Source organism: Embiotoca jacksoni, unplaced genomic scaffold, assembly GCF_022577435.1.
Source record: "Embiotoca jacksoni isolate LCO1_2020_lvr unplaced genomic scaffold, fEmbJac1.0.p SCAF_19, whole genome shotgun sequence".
Lineage (NCBI taxonomy): Eukaryota > Metazoa > Chordata > Actinopteri > Embiotocidae > Embiotoca > Embiotoca jacksoni.
In genome coordinates this window covers 4,496,469-4,523,428 of record NW_027185329.1, presented here as the reverse complement: position 1 = coordinate 4,523,428, position 26,960 = coordinate 4,496,469, and the positions used below count along the sequence as shown (strand labels likewise).

Sequence of the window (26,960 nt, the reverse complement as noted above, 5' to 3'; positions counted from 1 at the left end):
AACCTAGAATGTAACCCAGATGGAAATAAATCAGTTCAGTATAAATTACTTAATACTAAATAAATCATATTTTTCCCAGCACAATGTATTCGTTTTTATCTCTGATGATTAATGGACAAGAGGTCAGTAGTTCAAAACACTATTCATTATTCAGAAAGAAAAAAAAAAAATCCCCACGTTTATCCTGGGCAGTAAAAGCCAGTAGATTTTCCACAGGTGAGTGAGATGGGCAGTTCAAAAGTGCTTTTGTACCTCAGACAGCGGTATCTACCATTGATCTGTGTTAAAGATGGCTCCTTCGAATCAAAACCATATGCAGAGCAAAATTTGTCGATTGATATAAATCAGAAAGGACGTGAGGTCAGAGGTTGAATGGAGATAAAACAGACTATGTTAATTCCGTCAACCATGATAAGAAAGGGGGGGGGGGGGATACAATGACTACTAACTGGCACAAAAGTGTAAAGATCAGTCTCCAGAAAGCACAGCGGGGGCAGCACATTATCAGAGCAGCAGCAGCAGCACCGGTGTTCCATGCGTGTGTCAACACACACGTTCAGGCACATTTCTGAGTTGTAGATCGTTTTAACGTTTGCAAAACAGTCAGAGCCAAACACACAATCACTGTAGCCTAAACGTGTAAAACACAAAGTAAATAGACTTCCAGTAAAAAATTACTTGATGGACATATTGTACAACGTGACCGCAACGCAATGCTGTTCAAGAGAGCTGGACTGATTAAAACGGGAGAGTACCTGTTCCGTCAAGATGCACGCGAGAGGAATGTACCTCGGCGTTTAATTTTCTCAGCATGTTGTTTGTAATTAAAACTTTTCTTGCCAGGTGAAGAACTCTCACCGTAGCTTTCTTTTGTTATTTCAGCCAAGGCACGGTGCAAAAATCACGTGGTGCTATGCAAGTCTTAAGGTCTCGCGGTAGGGGGAAAAACCCTGAGGGCTGATCACAGGTCTGCAATAATTTGCAGGTGTAACATCAGGATGAAGTTGGATAAAGGCTGCATGGACACAAACTATAGTTTTGGTTTTAAGTGAAATTATGAAATTTGATATTTCTGTGTAGCCCATAAATGATCTGAAGGGTGAAATTCTACTTTCCCATGACTTTGTTATCCTTTTTAAGATTTGTATGAATGCAAAGAGCATGATGCTTAAATTTATGAATCTTAATGAGGTAAAGATATTTACCAGAGATGCTCAGAATAAATCACCGCTGTGATGATGTTTGGAAGAAAAAGAGACAGAGATGGAGGGAGAGTAAGAGAGCAGCTGTGGTGATGTCAGACAAATCAGCGATAATAGAATGACCCACACATCATCAAAGAGGGTTAGAGGAAGTTGCTGAATGAATTGAAGGGGATGATGAAAACCAGTCTCTCAAACTCAATATTCAGGCCCAAATTTATACTGGAAACAATTTATTAGAAAAAAAAATAATTCCGTTTTTTATTGTCTGCACTCATTAGAAAATGCCGAGTCATTAGTGCTTTATCATTTGCAGGTTCATTAAATAATCTTTATTACTTATTATAAACCATTACACTGCATGATTTGTAGCAACATTTTAGGATTTGCTCAAATGAGACAAAAAGCAGTCAGTGTGCAGAGACTAAGTGAACTGATATGGGGGAAAATAGAAATGAGAGATGTATTATGAAGAGAAAACACATCCAGAGAGAAACACAGAGAGGAGCAGAGGAACGAGGAGCCAGACACACGGACCAGTGACAGATATCTTACCTTCTCTCCCGGTGAAGCCTGACCTGGAGACAGTCCAGGGTCTCCCTTTGAACCCTGCAATGGGAACAGGGTCACAAGGTCACAAGGTCAGGGTGTTATCAGCAATTCAAATGTATTTACAATCTGTCACTTACTAACAAAACAAAATGTTTTATTGAACCAAGTCTTCTTTGACAACAGTCATGGACATCATCCACATGAATTACATATAACCCAAGCTCATTAATAATAATAATTTAAAAAAAGCACTCTACTGAAAGATTTTGATTTTAAGAGGTACTCAAGTTGTCATGTTAAGTAAGTGAGATGAATATCCCTAAAAGTATAAGGCACATTTTTATGACCATTTATAAAACCAAAAAGCTCTTTTATTACATACTACTTTAGACATCATTCAATCTGACAGTCACCCAGCAAGTTATTCAGCAATGAATAATGCCTGTGAGAATACAACTTCACTCTGTTTTGTGTCATCTGAGGCTACATGTGGAAATGGAAATGTAAAAAAAAAAACAATTGGGGAACATTAGTAGAGTAACTAAAGAAGCTTTTTTTTGTTTATTATTCCTCCTGCGTGTGTTAACTCCCAATAGGCAGGGAAACAAGTCAAAGCCTGCTGGAGCAAAACTGATCTCCGGAGATTAATGATTTCCACACAATAGAAAATACTACATTTGATCAACCACAGGTTTTAGGGGCTTTTCTTTCCAAACTGACTTGGATTAAGGTCATTGAATCTTTTCTGTTGTCATTCAACTAAAACTAAATCTTAAATTCCAACCAGTGCTGCATCAGAGGTGTTTGAATGCCAAAGAAGCAATGCCAGCAGACCCCCACATAATTTTAAGCACTGCTACTTAATCTGACTATCCAAATTGCTGTTGTCAACACTAAAAATCCTGATTAGGAATAATGAGGTGCTCCAGTTGGGCAGGAGATGCAGCCAAGAAAATCCCTTATTCTGTACACTATAAAAATTTCAGTTTGGATAGTAAGAAAAACCCTCAAACCAGCATCAATCAACACATCTGAATATCTACAATAATTGTTCAAAAAGGCAGTGTGTACATGTGATGAGGTGTAATTTAGACTTCTAATCGTAAAATTCAGAGCTATTTGAGATTAAACATTGAAGTAACTTTAACTTCCAGCTTGCAGAGGCCATGTTTGACACATTCTCCTCAATAGCAGTACATAGCTACTCCAAACACGTGTTACCTCCTCGGATTTAGAGCGTCATTTTTCTATAGTTTTGACTGACAGCCAGTGAGGCATACAAAGGCTCACGGGTGGGAGAGCAGAAACTCTACCACAGAATTAAACCAGGGTTCCTTCCTGTTTGAAAAAACAGTCAGCAGTGCATGAAGCCGACTGACAGGCTATTTTTTAGTTTTTAGTTAAGTGCACATCGTCATAACATTTCAGGTTGAGTTGAAAACACATCAGCTTTAAGCTCAGCATCAGTGACTACACTCCTTTGTATGTGTCCTGGTAACCAAACAAATTTCAACAAGAGGTAATTTCCCAACCTGAGAAAAGAGTCTCTAAATCCCTTTCCTGCCTACACAAAAGCTTTCGGGGCCTGAGACTGACTCACTCGTCGGTCACTACGGGATTAAATACACTTTGTATTTGTCCACATGAATGTGGGTGTGCAGGCTGAAGGAACAGCTAGCCAGCAGCCAGCCCAGAATTTCATGATAACTAATCAGTGAACCTGAGTCAAATATGCACTGTGTCTCAGCAAAGGTCAGAGGTAACTAAGAAAAAAATCCACGTCCCTGTGCTGTCTGACTCATCAACGAGAAAAAAAAAATCACACCTTTAGATATTTATGCATCAACTACAAGTGAGGAGGGGCCTTTTAGCAATGAGTTTAACATTCAAACATCCATTTATCCTTTGTTTCTGTGCTTGAATTTCTGCTGCATGCACCGTTGATTGCACGGTCTATGCAGAGACGTTGCGGTAGCCAGTGGGGAATACAGTCACCACAAACATCTGCATTAGCTGCCCACATCCTTTCTATCTGGTGCCATGCTGGGAAAAAGCTTGCCAGAGGTGCTTTCTTTTCTCTCCCCCCCCCCCCCCCCCTATATATGAAATCAGTGTCATGGCTAACGAGCCAGGACTAGCAAGTTTATGCCTTGTGGTGAAAACCAGGGAAATAACAATCAAGGCTTAGCGTATGCCATTTAGGCCAACAACCACCCTCGTCTCCTCCCGTCTGTCCTGCCGCACAGTGACAATATATACAGGCTCATTATTATCACGCTTGCCTACATCTGGCTGTGTTTGCTTTAATTCCACTTGCACACGCTCTGTTCTCTTCAGGGAAAAACACGTCAGTCTGATCAGTCGCCCTTAATTGATTCCATTTGCCAAAAAGCACCAACTTTAAACGCAGCAGAATACATTTCCGTGAGCGTGCATGATTTTAATTCAGTGACCTGCTGACATCACTACAACAGCGTCTGACAGGGCAAGCAACACGAGCTGCAGAGGTGACCGACCTGAGCCCAGCCAGACCGGAGAGGCATGACAAATTTAGGCACGGGAAGAATTTGTAACAATCCTCCACTTCTCAGGTTTTAACGTCCTTCTCTCTGCGTAACTACTCAACTGTATGGATTTGGAGAATATTTGTGAAATTGCTTTTGCTTGTTTTGTTCTTCTGACATAATAAACTGTGAAGTTAATTCACTGAACAACTACTCACTGGATTATTGGTATGATTGTTTGAGAATGAATTGACACTGCAACTGGAAAAAGTTCAAAAGCTGTATGTTATAACTGGCTAAATAATGTTTATGGGGTACATACATTACTACTATCTACACTGTTTATATCTCAAATGTTCACATTTATTCAAGCATCACCAAAAACAAAAATCGGATTGTGTGCAATTGAGAAAGTGTTTACAAACACCGTCCTCACTGGGTTACTGTAAATCCAGACATACATGCAGCAGATCAGTAATCATATTTGTCCTCTACCACCAATTTACAACGTATTTTGGAAGAATAGTTCATTTTAACTATGTAGCGATAAAAGATCCTGATTTGGCAGAAAGAGAGAAAAGCGGGCCGACAGAACAAAGTGTCTAAATTGAACACAAATTCAAATGTTCAGAAATGGAAAGAACTTGCGTTTATTCATATTTTTGTCAACTTTGGTCTGACTCATTTAAACCCATTGCTCCACGTAATGAGCTCTCCTTTCACCCAGCCACATTGTGCTGTTTCATGCCCTTTCTGCAGTCTTTTATCATGCATAAACTCAGTTGTAAAAAAAAGCTGGATATTAGGAATATGGCCCGAAATTAATACCACAATATACGTTTTTTTTGGTATAGCGATATTCTATGACAAAATACAGAAAAGTTTGTAATCATTATTTTGATAACATAAAATTTTAACAAAAGAAGTGTTATAGTTTTATATGTCAGAGTACAGCAACAGTTTGCCTTCAAATATAGAGAAAAGGTAAACACAAATGTTTTTTAGTTTGTAAACAACAACAGTAACTGAGTGAGATTCAGATTCTGTGCACCTCTCCGAGGGCGGGAGCTGCTGCTCCGCCAGGACTAGCATGATCAGCTGATTGTCCACTTTTTTTTTTACCAAAAACGTTCACTTCCATTGACCAACGGTAAAATATTGGATCTTTTATATGAAATACCGTCAAACAGAGTATAACATTGACCGTCCCTGGCCCGTGTCTTGTTTCTGGCTTTGAGGAAACTGGCTTGTCTACACCCACAGATATGATCCAGAACCCTGTCTGGTTCTCTCAGGGAACTGCGTATGTCTCCCTCGCTGAGGAATGCCACTCACCTTAGGCCCAGGTGGTCCAGGCTGTCCCGGGTTTCCATGTGGACCTGTAGGACCCTGAAACAGAGGTAGACAGAGGAAGTACAGACATAACATCAAATTACTGTGCATTGCTGACAGCAGCTCAGTATTCGAGACGAGTTATGAAACGGCCAAATTTCAGCAGGAAATTTAAGAGAAGTGACATGATGGTATCCTGATGAAAGAAAGCTGTTTCTCTAGAATCAGTGAATTTTATTATTTTCTCAGAATGGCACGCACCATAAGGCTTATAATAAACAAAATATTTTTAATGTATCACATTTGCTCTGGGTACAAAGCAAGTTATGCAATAAATGCACAGGCACACATGCCTACAACTACATGTGCAGAGTCACACACACACACACACACACACACACACACACACACACGCACACGCAATAAATACACTGCATTCCTACATATCTGTACCCCTGCGGCTTGCAGACCGGGCTTTCTCTGCACTACAACGAGAGCTATAGGAAGAAGGATCACCCTCTAGTTCGGTGTCATTTTTCATTCTAGGAATTTAAGCCCGTTGCAAGAGAAACTCATTAAACTTATACTCATTAAACTGTTGCAGTCTGTAACTGTTACAAGTTTTTGTAAATATTGCATTAAGGGTGAGATAAGATACATTTGAATTTACAGAACATTTTACTAAGGTCCACCTCAAACACAAAATACACCAACCACCTACAGTAAATGCTGTCACCTTCACTGACTGCTTAGAATCAAAGAACCTCTAAAGTAAATTACAGTCTGTTTCTCGGACAAATGTCCACTTGAAATGCCCTGGTACATAGTCTGAAAGTCTGATAGTGCTAACAATTAGAGTTGGCATAGGAAATCTGCTGCTCGTTGCTGAGACAGCAGATACACAGACAAACTACACACTGCCCTCAGATTTCCACCACAAAACGATCCAAAGCCTCACTCTGTTTCCACTTTATGACTTAGCCCATGGGGATAAGAGTATTTTTTTCAGTAACAGGCATGTGCTTTCCATGCCTTTTACCAGGAGACATGTTTCACCATATGCCACCTCTCTGTCTGCTAGCTTGTCTGTCTGCCTTCAAGCATCCCTGCCATGCTCTGTTGAAATACAGCAGAATTTAGGGCCCTTCATTTGAATGGAAACAGACTTTTGTCACGGCAGAGATACCAGCATACCGTAAAACAATGGCAAGGTCATGGCACTGAAATTTTGCTGCAACCGGTGTGATATCCATCACCGATATCGATGGCCAATCAAATACATGCAGATTATTTATATATATATATATATATATATATATATATATAGCAAAAAGAACAGGAAACTTCATAATTGAAATTAAGATTTAAATTACAAAAAGACTATAAATGGCACAAAACAATACATCATTTGTAAAAGAAAAATCATACGAACATGATTCGTTTTATTTGAGTTATTACTCGATATGTTGAGGTTTGAAGTGCTTGTAAACTGTAATTGCAGTTAAGAGGGTCCAGTTTTGCAGGTTTCCGCAGGTGAAATTATAGAATATATATATATATATTCTGAAATTATAGAATATATATATATATATTCTATAATTTCACCTATATATATATATATATATATTCTATAATTTCACTACCATATTTCTTCTGTTAACTTCACAATCATAATAACAACATATTCAAAAAGTCTAGATAACTTTCCAGGACGAGTATTACAAATCAATGTGCCTTGTTCTGGCATCTGATGAACTTTAAAATAAATTAATCTGTAACTCTAATTTACGAGACCATCTTTCACCGCCTCCGCTCACTAACATAGCCCTCTGCACTGTTAAAAGGCTGGCATGATTTCTCTGAATCCCCACTATAAGGAAAAGGAAGCAAACGGGAAAATGTTACACCTGTATGTTGCTTTGAACCGAGACCATTAATTATAAAGCCAGACAGTAAACCACATACACACGGATATAAATCCAGAGAGAAACTACCCCGGCCATGTATGTAAACCTACGCGAACAACATTTTCCCACATTACCAAGAAATAATTTGACACTGACACTTGAGATTCACTGTCTGATGTGGGTCATAAGCAGGTGTTTAAAACCGTCTACAAGCAATCAAATGAATTGTCTTGCATGTTGTCTTCCACTGAAGCACGGCAGGTATTGACATTCCATGAGTTACTGTGAATTAGCCATGACGATGTTGCTGTGCAGGGTGGAGCAAAGACCATGTATTTATACAGCTTCCCTCTCTAACACATACAACATCTATTTAATAAAATGTGTCTCGTTCTGTTTAAAGATGCCCCCGGGTCCCGCGGCATAATCGCAGCATTGCATCATTACAGCCTTGGCAGTCGCACACAGAGTAGTCCCAGAGATCAGAGCGGAGACGTGTGTCGACAATGCTGCTGCCGGTTGCAGCTGGAACAGTTTGGTCACTTAATGTTGACGCTCCAAAAGTTGCCGACAAGTACAACGTCCCCAGTATCTTCAAAGCAAATTATCTCATTGTCATGTGCTTTGACAAAGCAAGGCTTGTTCCTGAGCCCAATCACTTCAACCACAAACACGTCCGTCAGCACCTCTTTGCCTACAGTTGCAGCTGCGATAGTCAATACAGGCAAAACACATATGGCGAGTGCTTGCTGACTGCCCTAACAAAAGGAGAAAATATAATGCTCAAGGCTTTTGGTTAATGAGTTTGTGCTGTTTATTACAAAGTTCAGGGAGCCAATAAACTTGATCTTAACCCGTTTATAGAGACTCCATAATTCTTTCCATGTAAAATGGCACCTGCAGAGTGGCCAATATCTCAAAGTAGTGTTTTAAACAAAACTTTGAGACATATTGTCTTCATATTTCATGACTTTCCATAAGGTATTTATGTTATTATTATCTGGGGTCAGGTACATATATACAGATATATTGACCTCGCCAAATAAAACAGTTTACTATTGCATGAAGAGGAAAAAAAATACATATCTGGTAGTTAATTTTTATTATTTAACTTATTCTGAATTGTATCCCACTATTACACACATATGTACACTCCCCCTGATCCACAGATTACACCTTCTTTACAGCATACTGCCTGAGGGCCATCACCTTTGCACATATTACTCACCCGAGAACCTCTTTTTCCTGAAGGACCGGGTAAACCAGGGGGACCAGAAGGACCCTAAACCAGAGAGACAGAGGGACAGGGAGAGAAAGAGGGGGATGTTGTAGTGATAGATCGAGGGAGTGAAGGGGAGAAAGAAAAGAGAGATAAGAGTATGTAAGCAAGCGATAACATGTAGTTCACTGTCAGGATCTATGCAGTTATGAATATGTGCTATATTTATGTAAGCGCTACAAAGTTCAAAGAAAGGCGGCAAGTTTTTTTTAACTAAAAACATTGATTGCACATGTAATTTGCACATTTTTTTTGTTTGCACATGTGATAAATGACAGAAAACAAAAAAAGAAAAGTGCTGTAACATCTTATTATTTAAGTTGTAATACAGGCCTCAGTTGGTAAAAGCTTTCCATGCAAACATTCTACTGGCTGGCTTTTAAGTGGTTGATCGCCAAAGTTGCCAAATATCTCCTACAAAATGCACTGGAATGTCACAACTGAGCTAAGGTGAAAACAGATATCTTCATTACTGACTGATTTGCCCCCAAAACATTTGCATGATGAGAAAATGGAGAACATCAAAGAGGACATCATTAACAGTTCAAAACAAATCAAGCACAGCAGGATTAATCACTGACAAATCTCAAAGTAAAGTCAACAGAAATCTGTTAATCGTTGCTACGGGGGAAGTAATAGACAAACTAAATGCAAAGTAAATTCTATTACACCTTTCGCTAAACTCGCTTATTATTACGAGGCAGGGTTCACCCGGGACAGAACGCCAGTGAGTCACTGGGCTAACAACAACCGTTCCCACACGGTCTCATGCTAAAGCGTGGAATACATCCGCCAGTCTACAACTAGATGACAGCATGTCAATGGTTTTGCTTTGCCAAGGCATGAAAACTCATGTGGTGAGGTTTAGGAAAACACAACCACTTGGATAGGGTTACGCACAAAAACTAACAGATGCCATTTTATCCATCCAACCACCTACAACCTGCCTCCCTACAAGGACTTTAGCCAATTTGCACTTCAAATGACCTCCGACGTGCATCTCACACCGAGGCGGGGTCAAGTTGCCACACTGACACGCTGTTCTCCAGTAGACAGGCAGGTGCATTACTGGGCTGACCATTCACACTTTTATTAACACCTATGGACTATTTAGAATCACCAGTTAACCTAATATGAATACCTTTGGAATACAGGAAGAAGGCCAAGCACCTAAAAGAAAAGCAAGGAGGCATGGTTTTAGTAAATGAACTCACTTGAGAAGAGAGACTAAAAATGACACACTTGAACAATAATCTCCATCATTGGATAACGTTAGGATGCTGTTGCCATCTTACCCTAAAAAACAAAGCCCCGATAAAAGGTACAATATTCAAAGGTTTAGATGAAAACAGATATATTATTGCTCCATTTACTATTCAGAGTTTCTGCAGAAGCTAGAGGTTAGAACTGGGTGCACCGGAGCATCCGCATCCCTTGTCAGAGCAGTACATGGGCACAGAGGGAGACATGAATAAAGAAACAGCTGTTTGTTCCTCCAGACTCCCACACACAGACACATGGAAACTGTGAGCACACCACCGCCTTCATCACAACAACAGGGCCTAAAGAAACTGAGGCACTCAAGCAGTAAAATGATAATATTCACATGCTTTGTCTGTGCTGCCAATACAAGCGTCAAATCTTCCCAACAAGAAGTCAATTCAAGAAGTCAAAGTTCTGGAAAGTTGTAGGACAGAATGAATCATCTTCTGAACTGTTGCACTGTGACATTAACTCCAGCTGAATCACAATATCAAATGCACGGTTACCCAAACCAAGTAAGCTGTCTGCTGTATGACGCTAATATGTGCAAATCATAGCTAAGACATTACCAGATTCCCTCTAAAGCAGTGGTATAAATCCAATAGAGTCAAACCTGATCCAAACACGTTCCATCCAAACCCAGGGTTGGTACACTTGGGTTTTCCCAAATTGCAGGCAAATTAAGAAATAGCCAGGCTTGAAGTATAACCAACCAAAATGTGAAAAGCATGCAGCCCTTAAAAGCACAACCCCACTGCTTACCTCGTGACTGCTGAGAACTTTACACGGTTGTAAAGTTTTCCCAATAGTATAATGAGTGTTTTAGTATTTGACATACCTGCAAACACGTTGATGAATTACTCAAACTGGACTTCTAGATCATATTTTATCTTCTTATTACCTGCAGAAAAGTACCCACACAAACTGGTTACCTTGCCATCTTTTAATGCAGCACTATTAGCGGATGCTAAAAATGTGGAATTTGCAAAACTTGATGAAATTGCAAGCAGCTCAATTTATCCTAACACCAACATAACAATATCATAAGTTTTAGAGGACTATTTAAACAACAAGTTATATAACAGTCAAGAAGATATATATTTTGTCTACAGGGCTACCGCAACACTGTAACACCCTCAAATGCATCACTTACGAGACGACAACTTAAAATTAGAAAACACACAAACAAGTCCACTTTTACTCACAACCTATTAAATTGCAACTTCCAATATCCTGAAAGTGGTTTTAATGTCAGTGGGCAGCTTGTTTCATTCAGAGACTTCACAGCACAATCGGAAAAAAAAAAAGCTCACATTGGTTCTTTGTCTGTTGAGCTACATATTTGCAGTAGAGGTGCGCTGAACTGATCCACTGTTTTGGTATGGAGCCAATATCCCATCAGCTTAATAAGACCAGATGGGCCCCAGATCTGGCACTCCACGTGAAATTAAGTTTTTAATTGATGTGTGAATTAATGAGATACATTTATGAAGTCACAAAGGTTTCGGAGCAATCTCGGGCCTCATGTTACCCCACACTAAAACGGACCGAGTAAGTTCTACACGGCATGGTCTACAAGTATCAAAAATGAGGAAAAGACAGCAAAAAAACATCAGACAGGAAATCTGTAATATCTGCAAATATCCTGCGCTTAGGTATCGGAATTGATAAAGAAAGAAAGAGGAAGAAAGAGAGACATGGAGAAAGTCAGATTGGTGCATTTCTATTTTGCACCACTGATTTATCCTTATACATCCTCAATTTTTGTAGAAATGTCTTACTTCAAATGAGGCTGCAAATTAGAAATTACTCAAGTTCTCTGCCACTTGAATTAAATGCGAGTTTTCCAAACATTATCTCTGTGCAGTTGGTCAAAGTTGTGTTATCTAATGAAACGTGTTTAAGTAACAAAACACAAATCATGATGACAGACCATTTCCTGAGACCAGAAGCAGCCTGTAAACATGCCACTGTACTCTTCTGATTATGTAGCTGCAAAACGATAACAATCCTTCCTTCAAAAGAAGTAAGCCAGTTTGCTTTAAGTTTAAACGAAGAGCCGGTGACACAGAAACAGCCAATGACCTTCAGCTGACCCAGCATTCAAAACCTGCACGTAAGTGGTCAGAGTCGCCAAGACATACAAACAGGTAAAGATAACGCTCCAGCTTATTTGACATATTTTTTTTGCCAAAATTGAATCCACTGGAAAAGGACCTGTGGCTTACACTGTCTTGTTTATAACACTGCAGTACAGCTTACTCAGGCTCTGCGATGTGAAGACAAACTGCGACACCTCGGTTCTGGCTAACCTATGTCCCTCCCACAGGCCTGCGGGCACCTCATAACTGACATAGCACTATGGAAACTGGAAGATGAGTCCAGACATCTTACATCATTAAATACACTCGTGGAAACATAAGCATGACTTGTGAACAACAAAAGCATGTATGCATGAGGCGAAGCTATCCTGACAGCTAGGTTACGTCATATCGCTGGATGAACAACACATTTTTTTATTGCTAGGGTATATCTCCCACCCTCAGCGGAGTCATCCTCACTAACATAAGAACAAAAGTAGCTGGCGGTATTTTAGCAAAGGAATGACATGTTATTTTAACAACTTGTCGATACATGAAAAAAGAACAATGCAGGAACATGCCACCAGCTTTAAATCACTGCATCACACTGCCAAAACATTTCTTATATTCTGGGTGTCTGTAAGAAATTTGACAAAGCATCCAAAGTGGGGTGGCCATAAATGAGTTTTGATTACCTTGCACTCTATTTTTGATGATGTACAGCGATGCACTGACAAACCCGCTGGCAACCACGCTGTGTAAGCACTCATACAGTAGCTCTGCTTGGCATTTATTGGTTCAGTCACTTACCGGAGGACCTGGCTCTCCTTTGGGGCCACGGAAACCATCCTCGTAGTCATAGAAGAAGTCTGGCTCCCCATATCCATAATCATATCCTCCCATGTCTACGTCGTCATAGCTGCCGTCCAAATCGTGTTGTTCTGAGGTGTCCACCTGATTCTCCCTGTACAAAGTGGTGCCGTTGGCTCTCAGATGAGTCTCCAGGACAAGAGGAGTCTGTTGGGGCCCGAAGCGAGAGTCCTTAGAGCCTGTGATGGAGTTGTTCCTGAGTCCTTCCTTCACTTGACTTTGCCTGACCGGGGAAATCAGGCCCGGGGTGGCATCTGGAGTCTGCTGGCTCCCGGAGCTGCTCTCTTCTTCTGTGCTGTTTTCCGAGTGATCAGTGTCCCCCTGGGGCGTACTGTCTTTTGCCAACACATTTTTGGTAGTGGTGATGATTGTGCTATAGGCCAGATTCAGAAGTGAGGATGTGTCAGGGTGGACTGGAGGTTCCAATGTAGAAATGTGGCTGTGGTCCACCAGATGAGGTTGTATTGATGGGCTCAGAGTTGAATCCTGTACGACCAAACTGTGTGACAGTTTAACAGCTGCTGCAGCTTTGATGGGGGTGTGATGGGTAGCTGCTACTCCAAGAAGGGGCTTTGTCAAAAGGCTAGAAGGGGGGTCATTCACCTCAATATCCAAACCAGGATGTGGCAAAGGCAATCGGTAAGTGTCGGCCAGCCGGCACTGTTTTTTAACATAGTTGCAGTAGTGCGCGGCAGCTTGGGCTGAGGGATAGATGTCTAGCTGGCAGACTCGACCACTGAATGGTGCCGCCTTGGAGTTCATCCTCCCCAAAGTGAAGAGACCCCCAGATTGCCCCAGTGTTTGAGATCTGCCCAGGGTCTGCTCCTGTTGCTGCACCGCTCCGCAATCCGCGTAGAAGGACACGGAACGTCCACGAACACCAATCGCAAAAGGGTGCTGGCGCCCATCCTGCCAGTTGTAGGTGAAGTAGATGGGGGCTTTCTCGACGGTGTAAACCACCACTCGGCGAGGCAGCAGTTGAATGCCAAAACGCAGCCCGTCCCTGCCATCTTTGACACTAAAAAGAAAAGCATTGTTTGCTCGCCAGGAGCTTAGGCTGACCACGACAGAAAACTCCTCGCCAAACTCAGGCGGGAACAGACTGCCTGTTGGAGCCTCATAGAGGGAGTTTGAGTCGAGTAACACCCCATATCCAGGAACAGGGACATCCAAAGATGAGGGAACATTGATGTATGACGTGGGAGGCGAGCTCGTCCTCTGGTAGGGATTGTCTGTGCTGCTTTGAGTTGTAAGCCCCAATTGATGAAGGATATCCACACCTGAAGGACAGAGAAGACACTGGTAAGGTTAAAGTGCAGCGACTGGATTAGAAAGCCCATAGTCAGACTTTGGTTCATTACTTTCCAAAAAAAAAGCAGGTCCTGAACTAGCATTCATTGAATTCACAAGGAAGACCCAAAACTGTAATCATATTAAAAGAAAATGTATTAATAAAAGCCCAGCAGTCCAAGGAACAGTTTAACATGTATTTGTCTATCTATTGTTTAAATTTAATTTGTATTAAATTTATATATGTTATTATACACTACCTTAATGTGCAACAGATATTTTGTCAATATTACTGTAGTTCTTCTAATTGTTCACAAATAGTTATAGTGAGAGTCAAAAAGGTTAAATTCTTCTCCTTGACTGTAATTTAAATTCAGGAAAGATGCATCATTGTGACGAATGCTAAATAATTATATAGTTGTCATTGCTCAAGTTAAGTGAAAGAGAAAAGCATTGTCAGCCATTATGCCTATATAAAAGTGTCCCCAGGATATTGGTGTCACATCCTTGTTTTTCTCTGTAGGCAGCTGTGGGCCAGATGAATAGTGGAGATTCGAGAAGCTCGGTACCAAACTAGGATACAGGAAACCGGTCCACGCAGCCTTTTTGAATCTGTCTGCCACCAGAGATTCATGCTTAATACTTTCGTCATGCCGCAGGTAATTCTAAAAATAATTTATGTTATGTCGAAGGAAAGTACAAAAACATTTCTTGGAGATACAGAAAACTCTGTTCCCCCCTTGAATCTGTGAGATGACATGACTATCTATCTGCAGCTGATCTCAGCACGCACTGAGATGTCCTTGACATTCTTTGCCTGAGGTAACGTCAGCCCGGATTCCAATTAACCTGTCTCATATGTTAAGACAAGCTGCTCTAGCACTCTGTGTGCATTCCTCCTCCCCTCATTATGATGGATTGATTCTGCTTGGAGTGGGTTTTTCAACTATAGATATGTTGGGAGATTACAGGATGCAGGATGGAATAAGGGGAGTCACCCTTTAGGCAGTTTACTTTGTGAAAGGGGCAGTAGACGATGCACATACATGTGGAGATGTGAACAAATATGTGAGGCTTCATCACGAGGTCAGCCGCAAATATAAAAGCCTTGTTAAAAAAAATTTTTACATTGCTGATTCAAAACTGATTGAAGTTTTCTGCAGATTGGTTTAACAGCATTCCTTTCTAGGAATTCACATCCAGAGGAATACGTTACATTATACTTAAACTCTGCTTCCATTCAAAAATATGTTCTTGTTATTTTCTTGTCCCTGCAGTTCAATGAGTGAACTTCACTGTGCAGAATGATGTGCGGAGTTTTATTCAACGTATACGAGGGGCAATTAAAAAATTCAGAGAATGTTCCTGTCACACACGAGCAGGCGCCACACTCGGAGCAAAGGGAAGATAAAACCCTCGAGTGAGTATTGCGAGTTACGTCACTTCATCAACATAAGCACCGGCGTTGTACACATATTTGCGACAGCGATTTTGCCATGGGCATGGAGCCGGCAACGGAGATCTTTAAAAGGCTTCAGGAAGCCTGCGGCAATGAAACGATGAGCTGAGCGAGGTGTTTTGTGGCAGAATGTTGCTGTCTAAGACAAAAAAGGAGCATCAGGTCAAATTCTATGAAGAAGTTTAGTTTTACTGACTCTCCAGAGGCCTGTAAACTTTTTTTTTTTTTTTTTTTTTAAATCAACTCAATACTTCTCTTCTCACCTTCAACTGCTCTCATCCTTGTTGCTTTACTTATACAGATGCATATCACATTATTCCCAGCGTCTGTACAGCTGAGGCACAGCTGCCAAAACATTTAGCTGTCTGACTAATTGGTATACTTTCCCAGAGTGCTCCGCTCAGCGTGTACTTCACATTCATGTTTTCATGCGAGATATTTCGAGCCTTTTCTGATGGACCAGAGATTAGAGCACTTAAGAGGGAAAAAGATGGGTAAAAAGATGGGTAAACAAAAGTTGAGAAGCTATTTAGGTTGCTTCTAAATGCACGCTGTGGCCTTGAGAGCAGGAGCAGACATGTTGAGGGGTAAGGTTAAAAATGAGAAGAGGAGCACAGAAAGAGGGGCTCCTGTTCACAGTCACCGTTGCTCCGATATATATTTGTAGCTAATTAAGTGTAAAGAAAAAAATAGATATCACATTTGAGTTTGTTTCGTACTTATCCTTTTTGAATCTCATCCTGCAGAATTATATTCCCAAACATGTCAAGTGTTGCCCAATGGAAAGATGCACTAATTTTCCAAAACCTCAACTCAGGCTATCTGCTAACACTCAGCACCAATGTGATATCAGTGTCCTCTTTTCCTTTTCTGTATTCCTCACTGCACCTGACTAAACGAGATTGGTTAATACGTCTAGTAACATGCGTGCTAAAAACAGAGTTGCTGGAAAAGACCTCAACGTAAAAAATAGCTTAAATTGTATTCAGTGTCAATAATGAAGCCTGGTTGATACAAAATCTACTAATTTGGGTCGGTGTACTTAATTAAAGTAAAACGGTCAAAATGTTAAATTTGTTACCATAAACGATCGAAAGTATATAGCATCACCTCTCCATTATTCATTCAAGTTGAGTTAAAATAACCACTCAGTAATATTTCAACTGTGTACCAGCTGAGGCCAAAAGCTGACAAAAATGAATCAAATAGTCCATTACACTGTCCGTATGACTGAATGATCAAATATCAACGGGACGTAGTCACTAAGGAAAACAAAACAAAATGCCTTTCTATAAAAACAGTATAAGCCTACTAGTAATACTATTAATGATGATGTTTAGCAATGCATTAGGGGTCTGCTGTTTACCTTGAGCTCTGTAATCTTCTTCTCCAGAGAGTACTGCTGAGCATACTGACAGGAGCAGGAGAAAGTTCCACCTGCAGGGACATACAAACAAAACATTACAATCAGATTAGCTCATTCTAGAAGTAATGTATGTAAAAACATAAAAAATTTAAACAATCTAAATTATCAATAGTATTTAGCATGTCGCTAAGCATAATTCTGCTTTCAAAATTGTGCTGCACAGATGAGTTTTTCTCGTACATTTTCATTCTCGTACATCCATATGTCTGCTTATTCTTTTTTGGTGAAGAGGTTGTAAGGCCATCGCAGGGAGAATGCAGGTATAAGAAAGTGTAAGTTAATTTGTGGTTGCAGCCTGGGATAAAAAAAAACAAAACAACCAATAACTCCAGAATGAAATCAAAGCAAACAAGAGGGAGAAAGGAGGATAAATAAAGTGGAGAGGGCTGGAAATTCATACCCACAGTCCTGGTGATAGTTTATAAGAGAAACTGCTGTTCATGTCAGGTGATGTTCAATATACTACAGCACACATACACAGAGGAAACAGGGGTCTGTTATGGTCTGTTGTTGAGGTTATGTCTCAGTTTTAAGTCAGATTTGGTTGACAAAACAGTCGTAATCTCAGAAAAACTTAAGTGACTACTATCTTTCTATCTCACTCATATGGGAAGAGCTGATAAAAGCCACGGATTGAAATACCAATAGTTCAACTTTATAAAGAGGAAAATACGTTATTAACGAGCCTTAACAGTCAATAACTGAAAGTTAAGTGTCAATAATTTCATTTTAACGGTAATAATATGAACTGCTTGTTGAAAGGCCGGTAAAGCCGTGGGGCATCAATTTTGTATCTAAAAGTTGTTCAAACATAAGCCATGATGACATTCATAAACAAAAATGGCTTTTTAGAGCAGATGTTGAAAAGAAGTCTCATTTTGACAGAAAGTGTTACACATGGTCAATTAGTACAGCAAGTCCTCGCCCTATTCTCCACCTTTTCAAATATAATGCTAGGCACTAACTGGTGTAAAATCTAAATAAATATCCTAAACTTAAGACTTAAAACTATCTTTGACCATTATGTGTCTCTCTTGATGGACTGCTTGAAGCTGCGGTGAGCTTTCTGAGAACTGAAGTGATTGACTGATCATAAACTAAGATTTTTTTTCATTTTGAAAGTTCATTTATCACAGCAAAATGCCTAATATTCCCTCATCTTCTGAAATGTTAGGACTTATATTGTGGGTTTTTTTTTCAGATTTATTTCTTTGCAAATTGAATATATCTTTGGGTTTTACACTGTTGATTAGCCAAAGCAACCAATAAAAGGGCAACGCTTTGTGCCATATTTAGTCATTTTCTACTATATTTTAGACTAACATTGAATAATCAATTCAATAAATAATCTCTAGATTCATTGATAATAAAAAAAATAATCATTACCTGCAGTCCTACTCAATATTGAGTTGACATCACTAGTTGGAACATATAAAAAAAAGAAACCTGGAAGATCTTAAAAGGCAACCTGACCTCTCTGTTTATAAAGGCATTAAACCTTGACATTTTTATGTCTCAAAATATTGTGAAAAGCCATGCAGAGAGCATTTCTGTGTCATGTTTTATTGTTCCCAGACAATGATGGATTTTGTCTCAAAGGCACAGTTGGTTAATAGCAGTTTAATTTGGTTCAAACGATGACCACAAAGACAGAAAAGTCCCAGCTTAGATTTAGAAAGACAAATGTTGAGCCTGCCTTTTAAGATGAATTTTTTCAAATTGTAAAGAACTTGCCTCATGAATCTTCATTCTTAAAAGGCCTTCAAGGGGGTGCTTACAGGCTTTTTTGATAAACAGAGCACAAAGATCTGTTCATATATTGTGAAAAAAAGCCACAAGTTCTGTGTATATCATAACATTAATTTAAATACACAATATTATGTTACATTGCAATGTATCTTTCATCTTTCGAAGATGTCGTAATTCTACATAAAAAAAAAAAAGCATCTTGATTGTGCAAGAAACACTCTCATTTAGGTTACATTAATTTTAGAGAATTTCTTTTTTCATTTAGAACATCACTATAATCACACAATGAGATATAAGGATCTATATGTCGATTGTACTGCATGTTGAGACCTTACTCAATTCTTTGACCCTCACTGACCCCACCTCTAGGTGGCACTGCCCACCATATAGCCACTGAGAAAGGACAGCATGTAAGAGCACCAAAAGGCCAAATAAATCTAAAAGAAAGCATTTACACAATACATTTACATGTTGCACTGACATGTGTTTTTCCTATTCAGAGATTTGCATGTACATGTAGAGTGTAGTACACTTCTCCACCACCTTTAATGCACCTGACAACTCACAATCTCTAGTATTTTGTGGCTCAATTCAGCCATTTCATTTGGGAGAGTCATGTTTATTCAAATGCACACTCTCAAAAGTGTATTTACCTCAAGAAGGCACAGACCCAGAGAGACCAGAGATTACGCAGACCACCATGTTCAACTGGCATGTTTGTTTTAGTCTGTAATCTCATGGTTTTAAGCTGAAGCTGCTTATTAGTGTCTCTAAAACTACAGCAAAGACAGCAGAACAGGTTGCAGACCTTGTTATGCAATATCACCATCCACGTGTCAATCCCATATAATCTGATTTGCTGACATTGCCAAATTAGAGCAAGGTGTAGTAACTTCAACCAAAATAAATGGTCCAGTTTTAGTGCAGAAACCCAAATTTATAATTTGAAAACTGAAAAAAAAAAAAAAAATGTTTTTGGCAAATGTGGGAAAATTCACATTGAAACTAAACCAAGAACAGGTTTTTAAAATGTGCATTAAACAGTAATCCAAATCACTTCCATTTCTTCTTTACAGCAATAATAACCAACATATTTTAAGGTGCATTATCATCTACAGTACAACTTCAAAGCATACTCTGCATATTCAGACCAAATCAATCACATCGGCAGCTCTGCACGCAGCTCCGCACGCAGCAACAGCTGCTAACACAACTTCAAGTAGTTTGGCAGCTCATGTCATAATTTTCAACACTGACACAGTATGGTGGTTGCACATAACACGTGAGGAGACAGTAGTCCTGCTATTTTAATATGCAGCTGTGTGGGACTAAAAAGAGCACTATCAATTACAGTCACACAGTAAACCCTCAGGGTTTGTGATGGTTGCAAATAGCATGATAGATAGCTTACAACCATCTCTCTGATCAGAACTTTGAGCATCGGATTAACCCCACAAAAAAAACCCAGCTAAAAGTGTTTGACAAAGCGCCACAGACAGGCAACTGTATTTGTTTTCCTGGAGCAATGTGGCCCTGCTGACTTGAGGAAACAAAAACATAATCAAATGGAGAAAAGAGGGGAAAAAAGTGAAAGAAAAAGACAACAAGAGAAAAAGAAAAAGTGCTGTCTCTAAGTAGAAACATCGTGAGCCGTGTCTGTCACCTGTTCCCCATCGAGAAAGTGGTGCGACATTCCACAGCTGGGAACACAGACATATACCCAAAACAGAGAAAAGTAATGAGAGAAAAACAAGTGGGGGATATATGAATACAATCATTCATCTGTTGAGAGCATACAAGTGACATTTATAAGGCCAATGAGTAGCTGGTTCTGCTTAAAGGTTGGCAGCTTTTAAAAGTAAAAAAAAAACCCCAAAAAAACAAAATATAACATTTAACATTCCCTGTTTGATGTGTGTGGGGCCATTTAATGCCGATTCAGACATCTTTTTCGTCTGTCTGTCTCACACTCTCCCTCTTCAGGGCTATTTAAAGCATCCCAGAGGCTCTGCCACCAAATACACTCAGGTCATCGCTTTTGCACAGTAGAAGTGGTGGGAATTTTCCAGTACCGAATTTGCCAAAATTCTGTCCCAGGATCACGTGGTGGACCAAATTTATAGATTTTAAGCTTTTTATTTTGTGCCCTGCAAACAGGAAGGAAGCGGAATAAATGAATTGCACTAATTGGCAACATAGACTACATGCAAATCCACTTTTTTTTTTTTTTAAAGCTATTTCTTTGTTAAATTCTGAGGTAAATCCTTGCACAAGTAACAGTACACTTTGACATGTTTCCCAGTCCAAGCAGTTAATGGAAAAGACTGCTGAAAGCAAGACAAAGCTACCCAAACAGTGCTCTGTTGACTAAGGGAAATACCACTATGTGGGGAGTGGGTGTCATGTCAAGACTATAAATAATCACAACTTAAAACTCCCCTCTGCCATGAATCTTTCCAGCAGCAACAGATCTTGCCTTTCTCCCCTCAAAAATGAGCTTGGATCCCTAACAATGGTTCATTCAACTGAGGAAAAAAGGCTGAGAGGCAAATGGAGAGGCAAAGTGCTCAATTAGGCTTGGCAAATAGGAGCAAACTGACTTAAGTTCAGTTTACAGCACTCATAAGGAAAGGGAAACAATTTCCGTACGTTCATCACTGATGTCTCGCAGGAGGAGACTTTTAGAGTGGTGGCATACACAGTAGTAATGTTTGCATGTTTAATTTGCAGCGTTCTGATCCATTAGTAGCAACAAAGCATGTAAAACTGTTAATCTTCCCAAACAACTCCGACATGTTCCAACTTTTTGAAGGAGGTCCGAAAAGGAATTGGTTCCAATAAATTTGCCGGTAAAAAAAAAAAAAAAAAAAAAAAAGACACAGCTACTCTTCTTTAGTTGGCTTTTGGCGAAATGGTTCTCTGATTTGTAAAGACACGTTGGGCCATCGAAAAAAAAAAAAAAAAAAAACTGATGGGAGTCACCTTGACTGACCCGTCATATTTCACCCTTTTCTGCTGGCAAAAGCTCGTTTCAAGCCATGAGAATATTGGCATGGCAGATGTACTCCTCTGAAAGAAGTCTACTCCACATAGAGTAATTATTCAGAAAATGTTGGTTTATTGAGCTTGACCTCGGAGCATTTTCCTAACCCCTCCTTGTTATATGCCCCTTTGGCAAAAAATGTGGCCCAGTGGAGTTAAAAAATGCCGTGGAACTCAAAACAGAGGGAAAGCAAGAACTTTGACACACATATAATGACACGGTGCTCTGAGGAGTCACAGTGAGGCTTGTAAGACATCTGAAAAATGATGTCCATCATATAAACATGAGATGCCTCTTGTTAAAACTAGGTATCGCATGCACGCGCACACGCACACGCACATGCACACACACACACACACACACACACACACACACACATGGTTCATGAGGAGAGGATATTTCTCTAAATGAAAACATCAGTTTCTTGTTAATCAGGCGTTCTGTTCCTGCAGGTTTTGCTTATCAATCTCATGAAGAAGTAACTGATCGACTGCCAGTATCTGTTCCTGCTGGCTGTGTTTCAGCTTTAGTACCTGTATCCTGATCATCATGACTTCATAATGAAGGAACTAAGTAGGCTTGTCTTCTCCTTTCCAAATGACCAGCAGCAAAAATTAGCAGGTCAACAAGCCTTCTTGTGGTTCTTCATTTGCCAAGGCTTGAAATGATAAGGATTTCCAAACTTCTCCAAGCAGCTGATGAATAAAAATATGAATCTAAACTTGATTTTCTCAAAGCAGTATGTCATGTCTGTCTGCTTCCTCTGAAGAGCTGAGCGTGCCTCACATTTGGCGGCTCGCTCAATAGGTACTCGGAGTCAAGAGGTCACGACAGACCAGAGTAAAGATTGACTTAGTCCACAAGACAGCGAGGAGACAAAAGACTGTGAGTAAACTTCCACGGGCCTTTATTGGTTTGCCCTTTTCCTGTTGTGGAGGGACCTGCAGATGTTAGAAGGGTTAAATACACTCACTCACACAGACAGGCCAAAATCCCCACGGCCACTGATGTGGAGAAGGTGAGCTAGGATGCGGGTTCCTGTGATCCCATAATGCATGATGTTAGTCAGATCACAGAAATAATGACAAAAACAAAAATATATATACATATTTTACCACATCAGCAGTAGCTTGTGACACAATGGCCTTCGTTTTTGGTAGTTTTTAGTTTGATTTTTTTTTTTAGCTTGGGCAGAAAATAACTATTAAAATAGATGTTCACAGCGAGGTCTGTGGATTATCTTGAGGAACCAGGACATTGTTTTTGCAAAGGTTCTTTGCTGTTAAATTGTTCTCTCATAAACTTACTAATGTTCGAGCCCCACAGATTAAATTCTAGTCAGCTCTCTTGTAATTGGACAATGGTTTAAGTCTATGCAACAGGGATTTCTGCATGGCCAAAAACCATAACTGAGTGGATGGTTAAACATCATTGTAACTGGGCTTTTGCATTATTTCTGGCATTTTATTTTGTTGAACCCAAAGTTTGACATTATCATAATCTTAGCAAGACATAATCGTCCCATCACAGGGTACATTATGACTTCTATGGCCATTATTTTATTTATTATATTCTTTCTGGGATTTTCAACAAGAACAGATGAAAAACAAAAGTTGTGGGACATCTTAGCTACATTAAACCCAACACAACAATCATCATAGAATAGTTCATGGCCTGCACCATCAGACATCTTCCCAAATTTTCATTTTAAACCGACATCGCCAAACTTGTGCAAGTGATTCTTATTTAAGTCTAGACTCTCAAGCATTCCACACAAATTTGCAATATCAACTTATTATAGGAACTACCATCCTGTGTCTTGGTCAAGTGCACAGTATGCGAGCGGCTGTGTTTCTGCAGCTATATACAGTCCAAACATTGCCAGCAATGGAGCAGCAATAGCTGCAACAGTGGGTGATTGTCTGGAGCTCAGGAGCCAGTTAACCACTGATGCATACACACTAACTCTGTCTGCGAATTTAAAGGAGGCGACATTTATTCTCAGTCAACTCAGCGCTCCCATAAGGCTCTCATTTTCACTCCCGAGGACACAAAACAGGATCACTCAAGACTTCAGATTCACTTTGTTTTCCAGAGAGAAAACACTATCACCATAGAACAGCAGAATGCTTTGTGATCATATCTGGAAGGGATTCATAATAGAGCACAGACAACTTGGACTCGCTTCTGACAGAAAATAATTATTTTCCTCTTAAACACCCTTTAAAGGCAGCCAGGCACAGCTGAATGTAACAGGACAACAAAACCCTGCATCCTATATGTCAATAATACACACTTCCATGAGGAATGTTTCAGTTTAAGGGTGCTTAACAGATTTTTTTTTTCTTCCCCATTAGAAGCCTCAACACTTTGACAGAGTTTGACTCATTCACAAGTGTTGGGTCCTGAACAGTTATATCACAATGCAGAATAACAATGATTTATCACTTGCTGAATAAGCATCAGTGCTTCCAGGACATCCTCTCTCTCAATGCTGCAGTGTTTATTTTCTGGCTTATCATAGCTATGTGAGTGACAGATAAATAAAAAGCAGAGAGTTCAGCTGTAGTACCACAGGGTATTCAGATTATAATGTTGGAGAGCCCAGGCTGCATGTTCACATGGCGAGTTCAAAGCCAAGACTTCAGTTGTCAAACATGAAACAGCAATTTCACCCTAAAATACTCAAAAGAAAGTTCAAATGCATGTATCAGTGGAAAAGTACAGTTATCAGATGGGGACAGTAAAGCTGGACAGCAGTGATTTCATAATCACAGTTGCACTGCAGCTTTTCTGCAGAACTAAAGAATGAAAAGTCAACAAAAAAACAACAACATAGGGATCTAGTTGGAAACATACGGAAAAATAACAATAAAGATGATTAATTCCAATACGAAACTCGAGCTTAAAATACTTTTTAGTATCAGTCACGCGTTGGTGGCCAAAACCTGTAGTTGCTGGGACTTGTTTAGTCAACTGGCGCCCCTGTTCGGGAAACGCGCCAGGTCTGAGCAGAAATAAGTCTCCCAGTTGCCATTTCAAATCAAATCTGTTTTGGGACCAGTTTCATTTTGCACACATAGTCTGACATCCGCATAGTATTTAACCGAAAGCCCACTTACGTTGCTGCCGCGGAAACGTGTCCACTCCTTGTCCGTTGAGCTCCTAAATGCATTTGTATGCATTTGTCCAGGCAGCAGAGATCAGGGTGAAAACAGAATCACACTCAAGGGGATACCTGCACATGGGCTCCCCTTCGGTAGCAGCCAAAGGAAGCGTAAAGTGGACAGTGCAGTGTTGCCACCTCAGAGTTTCCTCATCGTACTGCAGTCCGAAGGAGAGATCTCTCCCACTCTTTCAAACCTGAGCCTCAGATCCTTTGCGCTCTGCGGCGCGCAGAGATCAGGCTATTTCTATCCAAAGTGGAGACGCGCGACAGTTGCATAGAAAAACAAAATAGGCTTACAGTGCGGCAAGTCGGCGTGTAGCAGTGTTTAACGTGACTGCTCTGAGGGATAAAGAGAGTGAGCGCTCGGCTAACTCTTGGTCTTCCACACAGCAGCAGATTCAGCTCTGTGCGTCTTTACCTCCGGGCGGTGGTTTCTGCTATGTGCCTTGACTTGCACTGATGCAAGAGGACCTGCATTCACCCCATCACAACTCCTACCAGCTGGTGGTGTTGGATTTCACCAGTTACTGACTCGTGACATCACGGATAGAGTTTTGGCTGCTTGTGTTCTTCAGGGCTCGTTGTCTATTTCGACTACTGTATTACCCTAAAGCAGAGAAAATGCCTGCATGTTTACAGTATTTTAAGCAGTTTTGTTTAAACGATAAAACAGTAGCATAAACCATCTTGCTGAAAGATACTAAGACTTTGAGAAAATAGAAGAGATCAGCTGGCTCAGCCTCATGTAGTTTGCTGACATGCAAATCTGCCAAGTGCTGCAGATTAAGGCTCTGTTGTTCTGGCAAAATGGCAAAAGTATCTGCTATCGAGCATCAGACAACTCATATCAGAACTAGTTTACAGCACTTTAGATTTAAACTATAATATAATCAACTGAAGAGAAAATTCACCCTTATCCATAAAATGTTTTGCTCTTAAAGTCTGATTAGACAGAAAAATATTATTTTAATCTCATATGCCCGGTGTTAATAAGTGAAAATCCACATCAACAAGTAATTAGAACGTTTTTAGGGCATTTCCTTATTGTTTACTGATTAAATATGATCGTCCAAGATTAAAATTGTTAAAGATGATGTAAATCAGCATGCATAATGTCAGGTTTACTGTGTAAAACTATGCAGCATTCTGTTCATATGTGGTCTTTCCGTATGTAAAATGGCTCAGCTGCATCTTGATCTTTATTTTCTTTGGCCAGCATCCAAAATAATAAAGTTTTAAATGCCGGCCCTCCTATTAACCACATTTGCACTCATAAATATAAACAGTTTAGATACAAACCACAAGTGGGTCTGAGGATGCTAAATGTGAGGGTGGATTATCAGGTTCTGTAGCATGCCATGTAATTTGACGGGTTTGGAATCTGCATCGGCTCCATCTCTAGAGATTTACACAAACTCAAATTAATTAGGTGCATAAACCCTCATAGTATTTGTCATGAAGGATTTTTTTGCTCTGGCACTAATTACATTTGGAAATAACCCTTCTTTGTTTCACGTGTCTTGACGCAGCAGCGGCGAGTTTCCTCCTTGAAAACGACACCGTTTCTGATCATTATCTCTGCCATCAATTTTTCCAAACAAGCAGGCTCTAACCCACTTCCACCTTTCCCCGTCCAGGCTAACCCATTAACCTCGAACAAACAGAGCTCTGTGGGTCCCCGGGCCCCCGTCCTCCTCCTCCCCATACCTCCCACGCACCCCTGCATCCTCCTCTAGATGTCCGCAGCCTCACTTTCAGCCCTGATGGAGAGTGAGTCCATCTGGTTTGCAGTTCAGGGAGCTGGTGGGGACGCTACGAGGAGACAGAGCAGTTC

General features: G+C 40.2%; 1 protein-coding gene across 1 annotated transcript in view; it reads right to left on the bottom strand.

Moving 5' to 3' along the window:
- Positions 1 to 25,559, bottom strand: part of LOC138200436 (collagen alpha-1(XXIV) chain) — an 82,351-nt gene extending 56,792 nt beyond the window's left edge. Inside the window, exons 1-6 of the mRNA XM_069153103.1 lie at positions 25,080 to 25,559; positions 17,106 to 17,176; positions 12,931 to 14,270; positions 8,726 to 8,779; positions 5,594 to 5,647; positions 1,758 to 1,811 (exon numbers count right to left, since the gene is read on the bottom strand). Of these exons, the coding sequence (XP_069009204.1) occupies positions 1,758 to 1,811; positions 5,594 to 5,647; positions 8,726 to 8,779; positions 12,931 to 14,270; positions 17,106 to 17,176; positions 25,080 to 25,132 (1,626 nt within the window). The 5' untranslated portion in view covers positions 25,133 to 25,559. The remainder of the gene's footprint in view (positions 1 to 1,757; positions 1,812 to 5,593; positions 5,648 to 8,725; positions 8,780 to 12,930; positions 14,271 to 17,105; positions 17,177 to 25,079) is intronic.
- Between the last annotated feature and the right edge of the window lie 1,401 nt (positions 25,560 to 26,960).